Raw genomic sequence first — 17,041 nt, 5'->3', positions numbered from 1 at the left:
AGGCATTGACAAATTACATATACATATACTTATGACACGATTGAACGGATAAACACACATGCTATTGTTTTAACAATCTAATATCTGACCCTTTATTAGCAAGTAGGTTTTTCCTGGCATCGAAAGTGGTGAGAAAAACTTCATACTGTACTTTTGTAGGACAGACATACTGAAAAACACAAGAACAGGCATGTTAAAAATAATAAATTTCTTCCAGAATAATAGGATGTTAATAACCCCATTGCTCACAACTCAAAAATTGACTTGTGGCCAAAGACCCAGGGGAAAAAGTGCAACAGGTTAGGAGGCAAATAAAAGGCTTTCTTACCGTTCTTCCATTTAAAAACCAAACCAAACCCTCATCCGTTATTTCAGACCATGCCTGTTCCCTGTGCATGTCATTCAGGAGTAGGTCTTGGCAAAAAAACAAAATGCATCCTTCAGCCAAATATTGTTAGGCCAGCACCAAAATACAGTTCAGAATGTAATAGAAACACTTCCCTGGAAAGAAGGGTTAAATAACACTGGATAAATGCAGTTATGTCTGGCTTAATCGCAAAACAGCCGTTTGGTTCCAGCCATGCCAGGGAGTTGAGATGTCCATGATCCCTGTATGTTTTATATTTCCATCATAACTGAAATATTTGCTTCAATAGCATTCTTCCTTATTAAAGTGGGAAGCTGAAAAAGTATCAGACTGGAAAGTGTAAGAATGCCGAAACAGGAAGCTGCTAGATCTCACATCAAACCATTGCCTTATATAGCTAAGTGCAATTTCTCAACCTAGCAATCAACTCTCAAAGGCCCGGGATGGCCTATCTGTGGACCCTATGCAGCCCCAAACCCATGTTTCAGCTTTCAGAAGCCCTGAAAATTGTTCTGTTGGAGTTCAGAAGTAAACGTCAAACTGCAGGGGCACAATTTCCTGCCATTTTTGTAAGGTAATGCAAAGAAAATTGAGAAGATGTAAAAGATGTAAGTGGGAAGGCTTAAACCAGGGTTTCTCAACCAGGGTTCCTTGGAACCCTAAGGTTCCACGAGAGGTCACTAGGGGTTCCATGGGAGATCACAATTTCTTTAAAAAATTATTTCAAATTTGTGCAACTGCACATTCAAGAGGTAAGTTTCATTCTTTATTTTTAGTTTAAGAACACTGTTCATGCATATGTACAGGCTACACATGCAACAAATATAATAATTTTGTAACTTGTGGCCTATATTTTAGCCTGAATGTGCAGGGGTTCCCCCAGGCCTGAAAAATATTTCAAGGGTTCCTCCAGGGTCAAAAGGTTGAGAAAGGCTGGCTTAAACTCTCAAATGCACAAATCTGCACAAAAATCCTGACCCTGTCCACTGCCTTCCTTGGCTGTTGATTCTTTGCAAATGCATCCACTGTCTCCAAAAAGAAGTTAGGTCCTACCTTGAGCAGACATTTTCTCCCAGGATATGCCAGGGATGGGATTTGGAGCATTCTGTATGCTATTTTGTACATGGGTAGGCAACTTGCCCATCTAGGGTTGTGCAAAGATTAAATTAAGATTTGTTCGAATCACTGATCCTCAAATGAAAAAGAGGACCTGAACTGAATCAACAGAGCAAATCAGAGGGCTGAATCTAGCTTTATATTTCTAAGATTCCAGAGAGATTCTATGGCTTTTTCACTGCTTTGAGATTCTAACAAATAAAATATGATCACCATTATTAATTCTAGGCGACATGATTTAACTTTATCTTCATCAGACAATCTCGCAACTTAATTATATTATTTGGGAAAAGTAATTGATGTATTCTGGGAATGGAACCACTAGGAGATTAACTGAGAACCTAGCCGATTAACATTTTCTTTGGTGGAGATTTGCGAACAGAGCCTCCGTAGGCTTTTTAAAAGTTAAAAATAAGAAAAGAAAGATCCTTCTTTGGCTTGTCTGGGCTAAGTAGAGCGTTTTCAACACTGAAATGCCTGCTGCGAATTGACCCCCAAATGGCTTGCTTCCTTTTAAGCAGTGGCAGAGCATGCTGGCTCTTGTCTCCAGATCTGCTAATGTCAGGGCAAGTGAGTTATGCTTTCAAAAAGTGTAAAGCTACTGCCCTGTAATGAGAGAATAGGATGAACTAAGGTTTGATCTACTCCTCCAAAGAATTAGTGGGACTATTTCTGCAATGCTATTACTAAGGATTTACTATAAATCCTTCCAGAAGGGCAATCCTTGAAATGATTAAGAATATTAAGAATATAGAATATCATCACCTTGGAGTTTACATTACACTAAGATTTGTAATTAGGACATTCTTCAGAGTCCTTCTGATAAGAAGCCATATTCGCCAAGCTGAAAGAAAGTGTGGCTAGTGTAGCAGGCAAGAAAGTAATTGGTCAGGAGGTAGAAGAGTGGGCTTGTGAATTGTTTTATTGTATAGACGTGTTTGAGCTTTATACATTGTAAGCAACCTAGTGTCATGTGAGTAGGATGTGTGCACAAATGTTTTTGTGTGTATGAGAGAGACAGGCAGATAGCAGAGACAGAAAAAAGAAAAGAAAGATAGGGATGGGGGAGAGAGAGAAAAAGGTTAGACATTCTAGAAGTTGTATCTTCCTAAGGAGCTATGCAAAAGCTGCCTGAATGTTTGTGCATCTACACAGTTCACTAATCTTACTCACTGTAATGTTTATTATGGCCAAAACACCCAAATACCACTGACTTTAGAGGGCCCAGTCCACCCAGAACTGGTCTGGGGAAGTTTGAAATCTCAAGCCAGACGAAAAGGCATACAAACCTAACAAGATGGCTTTTCTGGAAAATATATTGGGGTTAAAGATGTGAGTGGGTAGGCTGGGATCTCACAGTGAAGGGACGGATAATTGCTTGATTGCTGATAATGCTTTGTTTGCTAATTGACCATTTAAGTGCCCAGGGTTTTTGTTGTCTTTCCAAACATGTATTGCGGCTAGTAAGGCTAATGTTGTTTTGGCCATCATTCAACTTTCTCAGCTCTCAACTTTACTGTGGCTGACCAGCCAGCCAGCCATTTTAAAAGTTGCTCATGCTAATAGAACATCGCACTTCTTTTCTGATGGTCTTGCCAGCATAAGTGGGAGTTCAGTTCATCTCTCAGAGCTCTGAATACGGACTCAGGGCTGACCATACGCGCTCTTGGGTCCAACATTATTATTTTTAGATACAGCATGATTAGGGCTAGTTTGAGTCTCTCCATATTACAATGAGTTCCTTTGTGCAGGTGCTGCTGTGAACATTTATGGCTTTTAAGAACAGGGTGAAAGCAAGGCAATGAATTCATTTATTCTGTGCCAGCCTATCTCTGTGGCACTGTATCTCACTCCGCCAGCCTGCTTCCACTGTCTCTGCATTTATTGCTGCAGACTGCAGCTCTGGTACAATCAAATCTTGGCATTGTTGAAGAGGTCCTTCCTGGGAAGGGCTGAGCTTGCCAAGCACCTGTGCTAGGCTTCCTGGCTCCTCCCAAAACCCTGAAGATCAGAGATGGGAACACACTAGCTCACAGCACTCTAGAAAAGCAAGAGAAGAGGTAGGGGCTTATTATTAAAACAGTTCTGAGTATTTATAGAACATACTACATATTAGAAGCCAAGCTGGACTTTTTCAGTCCTGCTGTCTGTCCTAAAAAAGGTATTATGAGGAAATACATTTTTATATTGCAATAAAACCCTTGAGTCCATCTAGTTGAACCTTAGTGGGGTTAACGTCCTCTAAAAGATCTGTAATATCATGTCTGCTCTTTTCATCCTATTCTCCAAAAAATAAAGCAGCTTCTGGTGTCTGGAAGTTTCCCAATTATAGCCTGTTGGCAAATCTTTTTTCGTATATCATATATCAAATCAAGCCCGCTTTAAATCTCAAACCTCCAATATGAACTGAATCAGAGCTAATTTGCACAGACCTATTTTCCACCCTATTTCTTGAAGCTCTCCAACAAGGTGGCAAAATCTTTCCTGTCACCCAATTGCCATTTTAATAGTATTGACAGGAATTCAGTCTGGGACTTTTCTGCTTTACTGCAAAGTGGAACATTATTGTACACTTGGCTGGCAAAAGCAGAGCGGACCGTGCACTGCACAAAACTATTAAACCATAGGAGCAGATCATATATATTCTCTGCCATCCCACTGATTAAGATCACATCTCTGTGAACATCCTCATAGCATCCAAAATGCAGTTTTATCTAGAAGGAAGTTACTTTCACTGAACATTACTCAGATAAAAGTGGATTCTACAGAGGTTCTGTAATATATGGTTTTGGAGCTGTTCCACCATAACTCTGGATGGGTTAGCAATCCCTCAGGCAGAGTTGGTGAACAATCTGGGGATCCTCCTGGACTCACAGCTCCTGGCAGCCTTTATACAGATCCATCTTGTGCACCCAACATTTTGTATCTTTTACTGAATTTCTCTGGGGAAGTTTTTATAAGATACTATTTGTGATTTTAATAGACCCGGATTTTTCTTTCCTTGTTTTTCACTGTAATTACCCGAAGTCAAAAGGACGTTTTAATTGCCATTGATTGTTGACGTACCATCAAGTATACAGCCTTGTCTTACTCCTTTGCCAACCTGGAGCCAGCCTCTTTCCCAATGTTTCATCTGGATTGTGGCTTCCTGATGTGTCTACAGGTTTTGCATGAGGACAATGAGATTTTTCTAGGTATATTCCACAGCTTGACATGATCAACAAAATCAAAAGCCTTTCTATAATCAATGAAGCACCTACTGACTTCTTCTTGGTATTCTTTGGCTTTGTCAGTCATCCAGCATGCATCAGCAATAATGTACCTTGTTCCTCAGCCTTTTCTGTAGCAAGTTTGAACATCTGGCCCCTCCCTTTCTGCCTAGGATTCTAATCTGCATTGCATGATTACCATGAGCACAACTGAGAAAAGGAGTAGGCACGACTAATTATTTTGTTTATCCTACAGATTAATTTTGCCATAAAGAAAAAAATCTCTTCAGATTTCTGACACGCGATTCAATTGTTATTTTCTACTCCAGTATTATTGACGCATAGTATGAATTGACCTTCCCAATTGCTATCAATTTACAGCAGGGGACCTGCAAAGTAACCTTTTTAAGTTTGCCATTTTCCCCCATCTAGCTGCTAGCCCCCAGAATCAACTTGCTCTTAAATTAAGTCTGGAGACCGATCTCTTGAAGTCTAGAAAGGGCTTTAAAACATTTCCTTTCACAAGACCTTAAAAAGCTGGAAGAATTTAGCCGATATTCTTTATAAATTTCTATTATGCTTGGGCTGGAATTAAGACTATCTATATTATTATACTGTACTGTTTTATAGCTGATAGGATTCTACATTACATTATATTACATTGTATTGTATTTTATTGTTTTACGAGTACTGTGGTTAGCTATAAGCACACCCTAAATAAAAGTGACTATTAGTTATGCTTAAAGATTTAAAGTGCAATTGCTTCTGATCACTCTATTGTAACCATGACAAAGCCTGGATCCAACCATAGGTCAATGCATCAGATATCAGCTCATTAGAATCCTTTGGGCAGGTCTCTAAAACAACTTTTCCAATCCTTAAACCAGGCCACTATATCAACTATCTCAACTTTTGGGGCTGTTGAACAATTTTGAGAACATGGTGCAGGTGCCCTCTTGAAATATTAGCTGGGGAGACCTTCCCAACTCACAGAAAGGTTGTTGTAGACAATGTAACTGGCTAAAAAGCAGGGATTTACAAGAAGGCTACCTCCTATCCATCTCCCCTTCCTCTCTCAGGCTGTTATTGCCCTTTAGTCCCACATATAGAAGCAAGCTGGAAATTTGTGCTTTGCATTTCAGTAGGCCAGCTTTCCACTTTGCGCACCACCACACCGGAACAGGGATTGAGGAATACTCTAGCTCAGTGTTTCTCAACCTTGGCAACTTGAAGGTGTGTGGACATGCTGGCTGTGGAACGCTGGGAGTTGAAGTCTACACATCTTAAGTTGCCAAGATTGAGAAACACTGCTCTATCTTAAAATTGTACTATGGAAATTGTAGTCTGCTTGCAGATACTGAAAAATAGAAATCATGGCCAACAGACATGAGTCTCCCACTGTCATTGCTATGGGAGCAGGTTTGACCAGTTCAAGATTCTGATTATAGCTCAAATGGCCGTATTATGTATATGGATATACAGACCTAGTTATGAACACTTCATTGAAACATTAAAAGAAATCTGTATTTTCTGTTAGATTTAAGAAATGTGCTTTGTATATTTGAAAAAAAAAAACACTGTATTTTACACGCAGATTTCAGATTAATAAGGAACAAGATGAATCAACAAATTTGGACAAACTGAACACTGCAGAAAGATGACAACTTGTCTTTGTAGATTAGCCATTTATTTTAAATCAACACTTGAGTCCTTAAGATGAGCTAGAAGCCACAACAGCAGCTCTCTTGGGTTTTGGCGCTGTTCCTTCACGGAATCCATTCCTGTATAAAGCAAAGAAGAAACAGGACTTTTTGTGTTTAAGCATTTCCATTTATTTGATTTGATATTTTCTTTTTTTTAAAATCAGCTTATCTCAGTTACAAAGTTAATCACTTAAGAAATCAGATGTTCAGACTTTTTTTTATAGGAACATCACAGATAAGCTGCTAAAATCCATATAACCTCATCCACATATCAAAGTAAGCTGAAGTTGTGACTCCCAAATCATTTGGATGAATTATTCCAATCATATTGAAGTACAAGGTTAGTGTCTTTTAAAGGTATGCGTGGGTAACTGACTTGGGCGAGCAATTCAAATTTACTCCAAAGGTACCTGCCTTAACCTTATATGGACTGGCAAGCCAATCGAAGTGGAGCCTTATTAGTATTTGGATGGAAGACCATCAAGAAAGACACCACAGCAGCCTAACAGAAGGCAACAGAAAACTACTTCTGTACAGAAAACTACTTCTGAAAATTAAGCAGATGTGTCTGTGAAGTCATCAGGAATCAAGCTCAACAGAGACTTGATTTTATTTATTCAACTAAGCCTTTGCAAGGAATGACGACAAAACCCAGATGGTTTCTGGGGCAAATATGCAGAAGTTTGCCCATTACTTGTGGTAATTACATTTGTTATTACAGGAGCTTCAGTATCATTTGTAGGGATATGCATGAAAAATATAGATTGTGATTCAGAAGTTTGGCTGCACTGTTCTAGCCAAACATCTTGATACTTCTGGGTTTCAGCCAAGATAAATCCAGAGGGGTCTTACCTGAATCTTCGGTAGACCTTTTTTAGATGCCTCATACGGCCAGTCCCAGTAGTATTGCGCCTTTTGGCCTTAGCACTCCAGTTATCTAGAAAAAAAGTGATGATACACAATTACTATTCCATTTTACTCTATGGAGTTCCAGTTACACACTTCCACTGCCCCATTTTATTCCCACAAAAATGCTGAAGCTGAAAGACAATGAATGGCCTAAGATCACCCAGTGAGATATGGAACAAAAATCTGAGCCTGGATGTTTCCATCCCTGTACAAGACTCTATTCTCCACCTCCATGTTAACACTTTTTGAGATGTCTAAGGAGAAAAATAATGAAAATATTGAATTTTACTTATTTATATATTTTACACCTGTAGCATCTGTTGTTGAAAACAATCCCAAAATAGAGAACAATTAAAACACAGTAAAAATATGATGAGGGCCAGTTTGATCTAATGGTTAACTGTTAGACTAGGAGCAGGGAGCCCTGAGTTCTACGCCTTCCTTAGTTGTACAGGCCAGCTGGGTGACCTTGGACCAGCCATTCCCTCTCAGTCCCAGAAAGAAGGAAATGCAAACCATTTCCAAAAATGCTGGCTAGAAAATTGCATGGACTTGTCCATTTAGTAAGTGTGACTTGAAGACAAAGGAGAAACTTGATAGGACATAAAGCATTTTGTTGACGCACTGCACTTGGATTAAACTAAATAAATAAAAGCCTGACACGAAAACATCCTACATAAATACATAACATCTTGCTAAGAAGCTAGTTGCCATTTCAATATTGTTTATTGGGGAAGGGGTCTAGAGACGAGGGAAGTACCTAACCCACCTTGGCTGATTCACAAAGATGTATGGGACCTGATTAGTACTGTGATGGATAGGCATCAGGAAATCCCAGAAACGTAGGCTAGCTTTCTGGAAGTAATCAATAGCAGCTCACTTCCCCATTGTTGCCAATAAAAATGCATGGATGTACTTTGGAAAATGTCATTCTTACACTTTCTCTTGCGTTTAGCAGGATATCCACATTTTCCACAGGTGGACTTCTGGAGATGGTAAGCCTTGGATCCACATCGCCGGCACAATGTGTGTGTTTTATTGCGGCGTTTGCCAAAAGATGATGTTCCTTTTGTCTGAAACAGACATGGAAATTAATTTATACAAATTATGGCATTACTGTAACTCATACCTGTTAGATTAGTTGGATTATAAGATCTGTATGATTCTTAAAACACTTGATGGAGCATCAGTAGCTAATGTGTTTTACAGAGGAGAAAATGTTATCAAGTTAGTCCAACTCAATAGATAAAAGAATGTTGACTGCAAAATATTCACTCTTTTCCCAAGTTCTGTGGAAGCTTTAAGCAACCCCTAGGTGGCAAAACAAAAGCAATATCATATCAAGAATTACTGACATGTTCTCTCTCTATATAGAAACCTTTTGTATGTTTATTTTAAAGGTACAACACAACTGCTTAGAAATTCTTCATGTCTCTCAACTTCACACAATGGATTAACCTTTGCAGGAACTTTCTTTTTATTCATATATTCTTCTCAGGTGCCATCATTTGCTTGTAAAAAATGGCACTTACTGTTTAAGTTGCATGTTAAGTGTATATACATGCACACCCATAGTGTGGTAATGGTTAAGGTGTGTTGTGACAGGACCCAAATTCAAGTTCACCTTGGATCACATGGAAGTTCACTGGGCAACTTTAGGTCAGTCATTCTTTCTTAACACAATCTACCTCATGGAGTTGTGGTGGGAAAATTGGAAAGAGTGTTATATACATTACCTTCTGGTAGTGAGAAGAGGTGGGATACAAATTTAACAATCTAATCCTCCAAACAAAAGAACAGTGGTACAAAATTATCAAGAGCTCTGAAGAAATACTTTGGCTTTTTAGTTAAAAAAAGGTATATTGAGAGACATGAATCAGAAGTTTAAGGTAGTAGAGAATTTTCTCACCCCACACTACTGGAAACCAGAATCATCCACATACTTAAATCATGGCAGAGTTAGGACAGAACATGATTTTAAAAAAAGAACAGACTACAAGAAACCCATGAAATTTACTGGCCCAAGATTAATATATCCCCTTTATTAAACAGTATCATCTTGCAGGATTCTCTTGGCCTTGCAGAGAGCTGTTAAGACCTGGCTTCTCCCCCCCGGGCATTAGGGCCAGGATGTTAACGAGATATACATGTGCCTGTTTTGTGAGTATATTATATGGTACCTTGGTTTTCTTTTGTACTAGATTATTTTTAACTTTGGTCACTTTTTTGTTTTGTTTTTGTAAACTGGCTGTTAGCCACACAGCTATGTATTTTAAGATGGCAAGTCATACATTTTCTAAATAAATAAATATATGGCCTTCAAGGGACTGTGAACAAATTAATGGAAAATTAGTTGTCAATTGCTACCAACCATTATGGCTATTTATTGCCTTCTATATCAGAAGCAGAATGTTTTGGAAGATCTCTCTCTGGCTAAGATAAGATGGTAACCATTATCGTCCTCAAATACAGCAACTGTGAAAGTAAAATGAAGATACTCACCTAACCCTAACAGGTTTTGTACTTTGTTAGTTCACCTTTTAGCTAGTATGGCTGTGTTGATATAAAGGTAACTCATAATTCAATAAACTAAATTTAACAGCAGAGAGATAATCCTATGCATGCTGGTTTAGAAGTCACAGCACGACTTTATTGCAACCCCACCTGACATATGAAAACATGGTTTACTAACTGCAAGGCATTATTTCAGCCATCATATAAAGTTAAGAACAAATTAAATTTGACTTAACCACATGGGTGAAGCAAGGCATTGAAATCAAAACTATTGTGAGCGAGCACGGGATCAACTATAAAGCTTTCAAACTCAAACATTCACTAAGACACTACATCTATGCACTTAACTAATACTGAGCGCACAGCATAGGTCCTGCTAAATTGTGAGAGATTAGATAGGATGGGAGGCTGTTCCACGTTTAGAATGTTTAGCAGTACCCCATGCTGACCAGAGTTGATGGACGATGTATCCCAAAACATCCAGATCACATATTGGGAGAACTAGCATCCAAACAGATCTGGCACAAACCATGCACCGTAGAATAAACTGTTTAGCTGCACACGTCTGAACGATAAACCAGTAGAAATAAGGTACACACATAGGCTGAGGAAAAGTTCCCAGTCTCTACACGGCCTCTCTTTATTATTCCTTTCCTTTGTTACTAAAACGATCCCTGAATTACCTGACTGCAACCTATCCAGTCCCCAGAGCCCAAGCAAACGCCTCTGAATTAGACACGTGATTAAAGCCTCAGTTGCCCCACACACCGCACCTCGTCTTTTAAACCATGCTCTGTTCGGTAAATCGCAGAACCACGTTTCAAGGTTCATTCTGAGGCAACTAAAAGAGGTTCCAATATATCGAAGCTGAGAGGGAGAACTTGAACCGACCACGTAGATTGTTCCCTCCCCTCAAGGTCTGGATTGCCCGGCCCTTCACCCCGTCCCAGCGACGCCCAACAAGCCCCTGAAAAGGCACCGTTCTCCTGGCTGAAAAATGCACTTCGGCCTAGCTTTGGGACTGAACTCTTCCGCTGTCGATCACTGTAAGAAATCGGGAGCGTGTTGGGAAAATACCCCGTTCTCTACGTCTGATAAACTCTAGGCAAGTTTCCCCTCCCGCGTCCCGGGTACAACAGCCTCCAAAAGCGCTGGATGGAAACCGATCTTCCACCAGCCCCCACCAACTCACCATTTTCTTTCAGCCGCCAGAACGAGAAAGAATTAACCCCGCCCCGGCTTCCGCAATCTCCTCCACACGCTTCCGGTAAAGGGAGCGTAACAATCGAATAGCTCCGTCGAGGCCAAGGCGGAAGGAAAAGAGGCGAACACAAGAGTCCGGGCTTGGCCGGCTGGGAAATGACGTCCACAGAGCCTTCTGCGCAGGGCGGGGCTTAGAGGAATGACGTAATACCACGTGGTTCGTTTGAGTTTGGATGGTTACAACCACTTACGTAGTTTTGTGCAGGGCAGTGAATTATGAACGTGGGGTGGTTCATGCAGCTGGGTAGGCTGAAATGTAGTTGACCGCTTTGTAGCTTGGAGTATCGTGCGAACATAGCCACAAAACCTATTGCGAATAGGTGAAACTCCAGAAACCAATGTAACCAGAGATAATGCCCTCCCCCTAAGCCACGTGCTAATTTAATTTAATTTAATTTAATTTAATTTAATTTAATTTAATTTAATTTAATTTAATTTAATTTAATTTAATTTAATTTAATATTTATTTATTAAATGTATGTGTCACCTGGCTCCCATTGATTCTGGGTGGTTTACAAACTTAAAAACATTTGAGAATCAAAACCACACAAAACAAGAAACAACAACGGAGATAAACTGGGAGAGGAAGGAAGAAAAAGAAGAAAGGGGGGCTGAACATTTGTAGATGGAAATTTTAAAATAAGAGCTTTAGTTTTACAAATAAACAGTGCATTTTACCATAATGGAGAGACTGTTGGTCTGCTGTCAGGACGCTCTTTTTCAAGAGATAAATTCAAGATGCCTTCTGATGGGTCTTTGGGCTGTGCCTTCCTTAGAAGCTTTTACTGCAATATAGGTCTCTTCTGAGGGAAGTAGGACCCACAGTTTCTGTAGTCAGTCCCATAAAATAACTGCGATTAAGTCAATGGGAAACTACAATTGACAAAAAAAATAGTTAATGGAATAAAGCATAGCCATGACTTCAATAAGGTCTTATTTCAGGCAAAATAGAAACAAAAGAAAGAAGAGAATGAGTTTTTCTTAGAGAGCAACCAAGTCACTTTACCAGTGACATCAAGCGACTTCTAGCTTGAAAGTATAATTGAGAAGGGATGTTAGTGTCCTTGAAGGCCAATGCTTGGGTATTCATCTGTGCAAATGAACAAAATGTTCAGAACGACATGATGAAAGTACATGGTCTGACCTAGTGTTGCATTTCATCTGGAATTCAACTACATCTGGAATCATTACTGCAACAGCACTCCTAAGAAAAGAAAAGGTTGTGCTTTAGCTGTACTTCTTTATCTTTTGTGTTCCAGCTCATTATATGTCCCTGATATTGAAAAAAGTTTTTTTAATTAATTATTTTCAAATAAAGGTTATATCAAGAGTAATATAAAAATAATAATTTTGAAAGATCTTTAAATGGCTGTGGGAAAATGAAATAACCCAAGGAAGTATAGTACAGTAATCACTTTCAACAATGTGGTATGTTGGTCGTGTTTCATATCTTAGTCATTAGGTTTAATTATTTACCATAGTGATTTGTTCATTGTCAAGTAAAACACAATCTACTCGTGGTTAAGACAGCATTAGGTATTCTGTTCTGATGTGAGTTTGGGACGATGAAAACAGACTGGAACATCTGAGGAGTTGTATATAGTTATTGCTTTATGAATTACTTAATGCAGTGAACACAAACACAGAGGTCAAATAATCAGAAGGAATCTGGTACCTTTTCCAATTAATACATGTATTAAAAGGCATACATTTTTGTGAACTGCAGCTCACTTCATCAGTCACACAAAGTAGCTTGACTGACGCAGGATTCCAGTTGGGATGAGACGGGGTGGGGTGGGGTGGGGTGGGGGACAGGTTTGTTTAGCAGTTGTAGGTTGCAGGGAGATATATTTGTTGTTGTTTATTCATTTAGTCGCTTCTGACTCTTCGTGACTTCATGGACCAGCCCACGCCAGAGCTTCCTGTCGGTCGTCAACACCCCCAGCTCCCCCGGGGATGAGTCCATCACCTATAGAATATCATCCATCCATCTTGCCCTTGGTCAGCCCCTCTTCCTTTTGCCTTCCACTCTCCCTAGCATCAGCATCTCCTCCAGGGTGTCCTGTCTTCTCATTATGTGGCCAAAGTATTTCAGTTTTGCCTTTAATATCATTCCCTCAAGTGAGCAGTCTGGCTTTATTTCCTGGAGGATGGACTGGTTTGATCTTCTTGCAGTCCAAGGCACTCTCAGAATTTTCCTCCAACACCACAGTTCCAAAGCATCAATCTTCCTTCGCTCAGCCTTCCTTATGGTCCAGCTCTCGCAGCCATATGTTACTACGGGGAACACCATTGCTTTAACTATGCGGACCTTTGTTGTCAGTGTGATGTCTCTGCTCTTAACTATTTTATCGAGATTTGTCATTGCTCTTCTCCCAAGGATTAAGCGTCTTCTGATTTCCTGACTGCAGTCAGCATCTGCAGTAATCTTTGCACCTAGGAATACAAAGTCTTTCACTGCTTCTACATTTTCTCCCTCTATTTGCCAGTTATCAATCAAGCTGGTTGCCATAATCTTGGTTTTTTTGAGGTTTAGCTGCAGACCAGCTTTTGCACTTTTTTCTTTCACCTTCATCATAAGGCTCCTCAGTTCCTCTTCACTTTCAGCCATCAAAGTGGTATCATCTGCATATCTGAGATTGTTAATGTTTCTTCCAGCGATTTTAACTCCAGCCTTGGATTCCTCAAGGCCAGCTTGTCGCATGATGTCATGTTCACCGTTTCGATGTTCTGTTAACATCGTAACGTTTCACATGTCAAACCGTCGATCCGTGTATTACATGCTTGAACGCTTCCTGGTATTTTCCATTATTGCTGTGCTCTTTATTTTGCTACTTTGGAATGTATGTTTGGGTTTGCAACTCTGTTCAAGGTTACTTTCCCAGGCACATGTAACGGTTGCTAGCACCTGGGTGGGGGTGGTTGCTAACGAGCGCTCGGGGCGGGACTGGGTTGGGAGCAAGGCTTTTAAGTTTGTATTTGGCGCGCTTTTGCTCATTCTCAGCTTTCTCTGTATTTGCATACTATTCCTTTAATAAATCAGTTATCTTTAAGCCCGAGCTTGTGAGACTGAGTATTTGGGATTAGGCAACCATTACATAAAGCTGAGAATCATTTATATCATCTTCCGCTAGCCCCATCCAAGTTTGGGTAAAGGGGAGTGCTAGCGATGATAGAACCTCAACTACACGAAAGTGATGGGAGCGAAGAGGAGCCGGACTCGACAAAGACCCTGGTAGCTCCGAGTTCGCGAGCCCAAAGGGCAGCGCGCCAAGAGAAGCGGGATGCCCAATTGGATGATCTATTGTTGGCGGTGCAGGGTGCTACAAGGGGTGAACTCCAGCCCGAGGTGGAAGCAAGAATGGGGAGGGATTCACCACAGCCATCCTGGGAACCTGAACTCCCATTATCACCGAGGGTGGTAGTGACCACTAGACCCTTAGAGGAGCCTGTCACCCCTGCCCGCATGAAAGCAATAGAGGATAAAATGGACATGATAGTGGCCCTCTTGAAGGATATCCCCAGAGGGTCGGTGTCCCTGCAGGAAGATTGGGAGGAAGATCCCACACAACTGGCTTACCCGAGAGAGAGGTCCCTGTCACTCAGGGGAAGAAGCAGGACTCGAGCTTCCCGACAATCGAGGGGAAGGGAGTCGAGAGCAACCAGGGATTGGCCACCACTGGGGGCTCGACGTGCGTTGACGTTTGCGGAGCCACCACAGCCGGCGGAGCCGATAAGAACCCTTCCACCATTTGGGGTAAAGTTTGATGGTGACCCTACCAAGCTATCCTTTTTCATTACCAATGCTAGACATTATATGGACGATTGGGGGCGAAGTTTTCGTTCAGAACAGGGTAAAATTAATATTATTGCTAACAAGCTAAAGGGGCGGGCAGCGGATTGGTATGTGCAGTTATGCCAAACAGAAGCTACGGAGTTAGAGGACTTTGATGAGTTTCTGTGGGCACTAAAACAGCATTTTGAAGACCCCTTGGCCCAAGAGAGAGCGAAAAGGGCACTGAAAAACTTTATCAGGGAACCCTCTCCGTCGCAGACTACGCTTTGGAATTTAAAGCCCTGGTGGGGAAGGTGGAGGATTGGTCCCGGTCAACTTTAGTGGAAATGTTTAAACAAGGACTGGAGACGGAAGTCCTCCGGTGGGCTTTGTGTCGGGATGATCCCAAAACGTATGGGTGGATACAGTTGGCGGGCAGCGCGGAAAACGCTCTAGAAACGTTCGCCCATAACAAGGAACTGAAGCAGGGCAGAGCAAGTAGAGGGGCTCGCACCATGGGATTTTCAACCCGCCCTAAAACGAAAAGTTGGGAGGAAGAAAGAGAACGACGATTTGCGAAAGGTCAATGCCTGAGATGCGGGAAGGAAGGGCATCGTGCCACTTCGTGCCCGAGACGCAGACCGGAGGAGCGGCCAGGAAAACTGTCGGGAAAATCGCCATCATTACCGCGTAAGATGAGGGCTGCCTGCACAGAAGTCGACCCTTCAGACCTCCCATTTGGGGAAGAGGAGGAGGAATTACAGTTTGACCAGCCGGCGGGAAAAGGTTACCACCTGCTCTGAAGGGCGCCGTTGGGCAGGTGGAAGAAACCGGGCGCGACCACGATTCGGTGAGTGGGAATTTTCCTACACTGACTGTCAAATTGAAATTGGGATCTAGAACCAAAACTGTGGAAGTCTGGGCTATGCTAGATTCGGGTTGTTCACGTTCGCTAATGCATCCCGATGTTGTAGCTGCCTTAGAACTGCCCACGTTCCCTTTGCAACGGCCAATGATCTTCACACAATTGGACAGAACTATGGCTGGGGGAAAAGCAGTCACCCACTCCACAGGACTAGTGGCTTTACAAATGGGTACCCATTGGGAGAAATTACCTTTTGTCATAGCTCCAGTGGGGAGTCCTTTAGTCATTTTGGGAATGCCTTGGTTCGTTCAACAAAACCCTTTTATCAACTGGCTGCATAGAACTGTAACGTTTGCTGATGGATTTTATAAAGCACCAGAAAAAGACTTATTGGAGGACATTGAGGGTGGACGGGTGGCTACCACCACTGTACAAACCCTTGAACCCCTAGAAGGACTGCCCAGGCAATACCAAGATTTTGCAGATGTGTTTGGAGAGAAGGAAGCAGATCGGTTACTGCCTCACCGAAAGACAGACTGTGCCATTGAATTTCTGCCCAATGCGAAATTACCTCACCCAAAAATCTATGCCATGTCCCCTAAAGAGCTGACTACACTGAGGGAATTCATTGACAAAAACTTAGCTAGGGGTTTCATTGAGCCAGCAAACTCCCCGGTGGGGGCACCTGTTCTCTTTAGACCAAAAAAGGATGGTTCTTTGAGACTATGTACCGATTTCCGCGGGCTCAATGCAGTATCAATATTAAATAAATATCCTTTACCCCTCATCAAAGATATGTTATCACATCTGGCCAAAGGTAAAATCTTCTCAAAGTTAGACTTAAGGGAAGCCTATTTTCGCATTCGCATAAGGGAAGGGGATGAGTGGAAAACAGCGTTTAACTGTTCTCTCGGGGCTTTCCAATACAACGTGTTGCCTTTTGGTTTGTCTGGGGTGCCTGGGGTTTTTATGCAACTCATCAATGAGGTCTTGCATGACCACCTATTTAAAGGGGTATTGGTGTATTTGGATGATGTATTGATTTATACTGAAACCATGGCAGAACATATTCACTTGGTGCGTCAAGTGCTTGCTAAACTGAGAAAAGCAGAGTTGTATGCGAAACTGTCCAAGTGTGCCTTCCATCAATCACAAATTGATTACCTAGGATATAGAATTTCAGCAAAGGGCATTGAGATGGACCCTGCCAAGGTTGAAGCCATTTTGGCATTGAAGCCTCCCCGTACCAGGTGGCAATTACAAAGTTTCCTTGGATTCGCCAATTTCTATAGGGCATTTGCCCAAAATTTTGCTGAAACT

At 41.4% G+C, this 17,041-nt stretch overlaps 2 protein-coding genes and 1 non-coding gene across 3 annotated transcripts in view; all 3 read right to left on the bottom strand.

Annotated features, from left to right (window-relative positions):
* Positions 1-4,386, bottom strand: part of PRKAA1 (protein kinase AMP-activated catalytic subunit alpha 1) — a 39,589-nt gene extending 35,203 nt beyond the window's left edge. The window contains exon 1 of the mRNA XM_063293164.1: positions 4,358-4,386. Coding sequence (XP_063149234.1) covers positions 4,358-4,386 — 29 coding nt within the window. The remainder of the gene's footprint in view (positions 1-4,357) is intronic.
* A 1,959-nt stretch (positions 4,387-6,345) lies between these two features.
* On the bottom strand, positions 6,346-11,130 carry RPL37 (ribosomal protein L37). Its single transcript, XM_063295715.1, has 4 exons — positions 11,011-11,130; positions 8,242-8,377; positions 7,248-7,332; positions 6,346-6,473 (listed from the first exon to the last, which is right to left on the bottom strand). The coding sequence occupies exons 1-4, from the start codon at positions 11,011-11,013 to the stop codon at positions 6,404-6,406; spliced, it is 294 nt and encodes a 97-aa protein (XP_063151785.1). The 5' UTR covers positions 11,014-11,130; the 3' UTR covers positions 6,346-6,403.
* LOC134492615 (small nucleolar RNA SNORD72) lies at positions 6,558-6,637 on the bottom strand. Its single transcript, XR_010067491.1, has one exon. It is a non-coding gene; the product is annotated as a small nucleolar RNA SNORD72 (small nucleolar RNA).
* Positions 11,131-17,041: the final 5,911 nt, after the last annotated feature.

This window comes from Candoia aspera, chromosome 2, assembly GCF_035149785.1.
Source record: "Candoia aspera isolate rCanAsp1 chromosome 2, rCanAsp1.hap2, whole genome shotgun sequence".
In the NCBI taxonomy this organism is placed as follows: Eukaryota; Metazoa; Chordata; class Lepidosauria; order Squamata; family Boidae; genus Candoia; species Candoia aspera.
The sequence above is the reverse complement of the archived record's forward strand: the minus strand, read 5'-3'. Positions and strand labels throughout refer to the sequence as shown.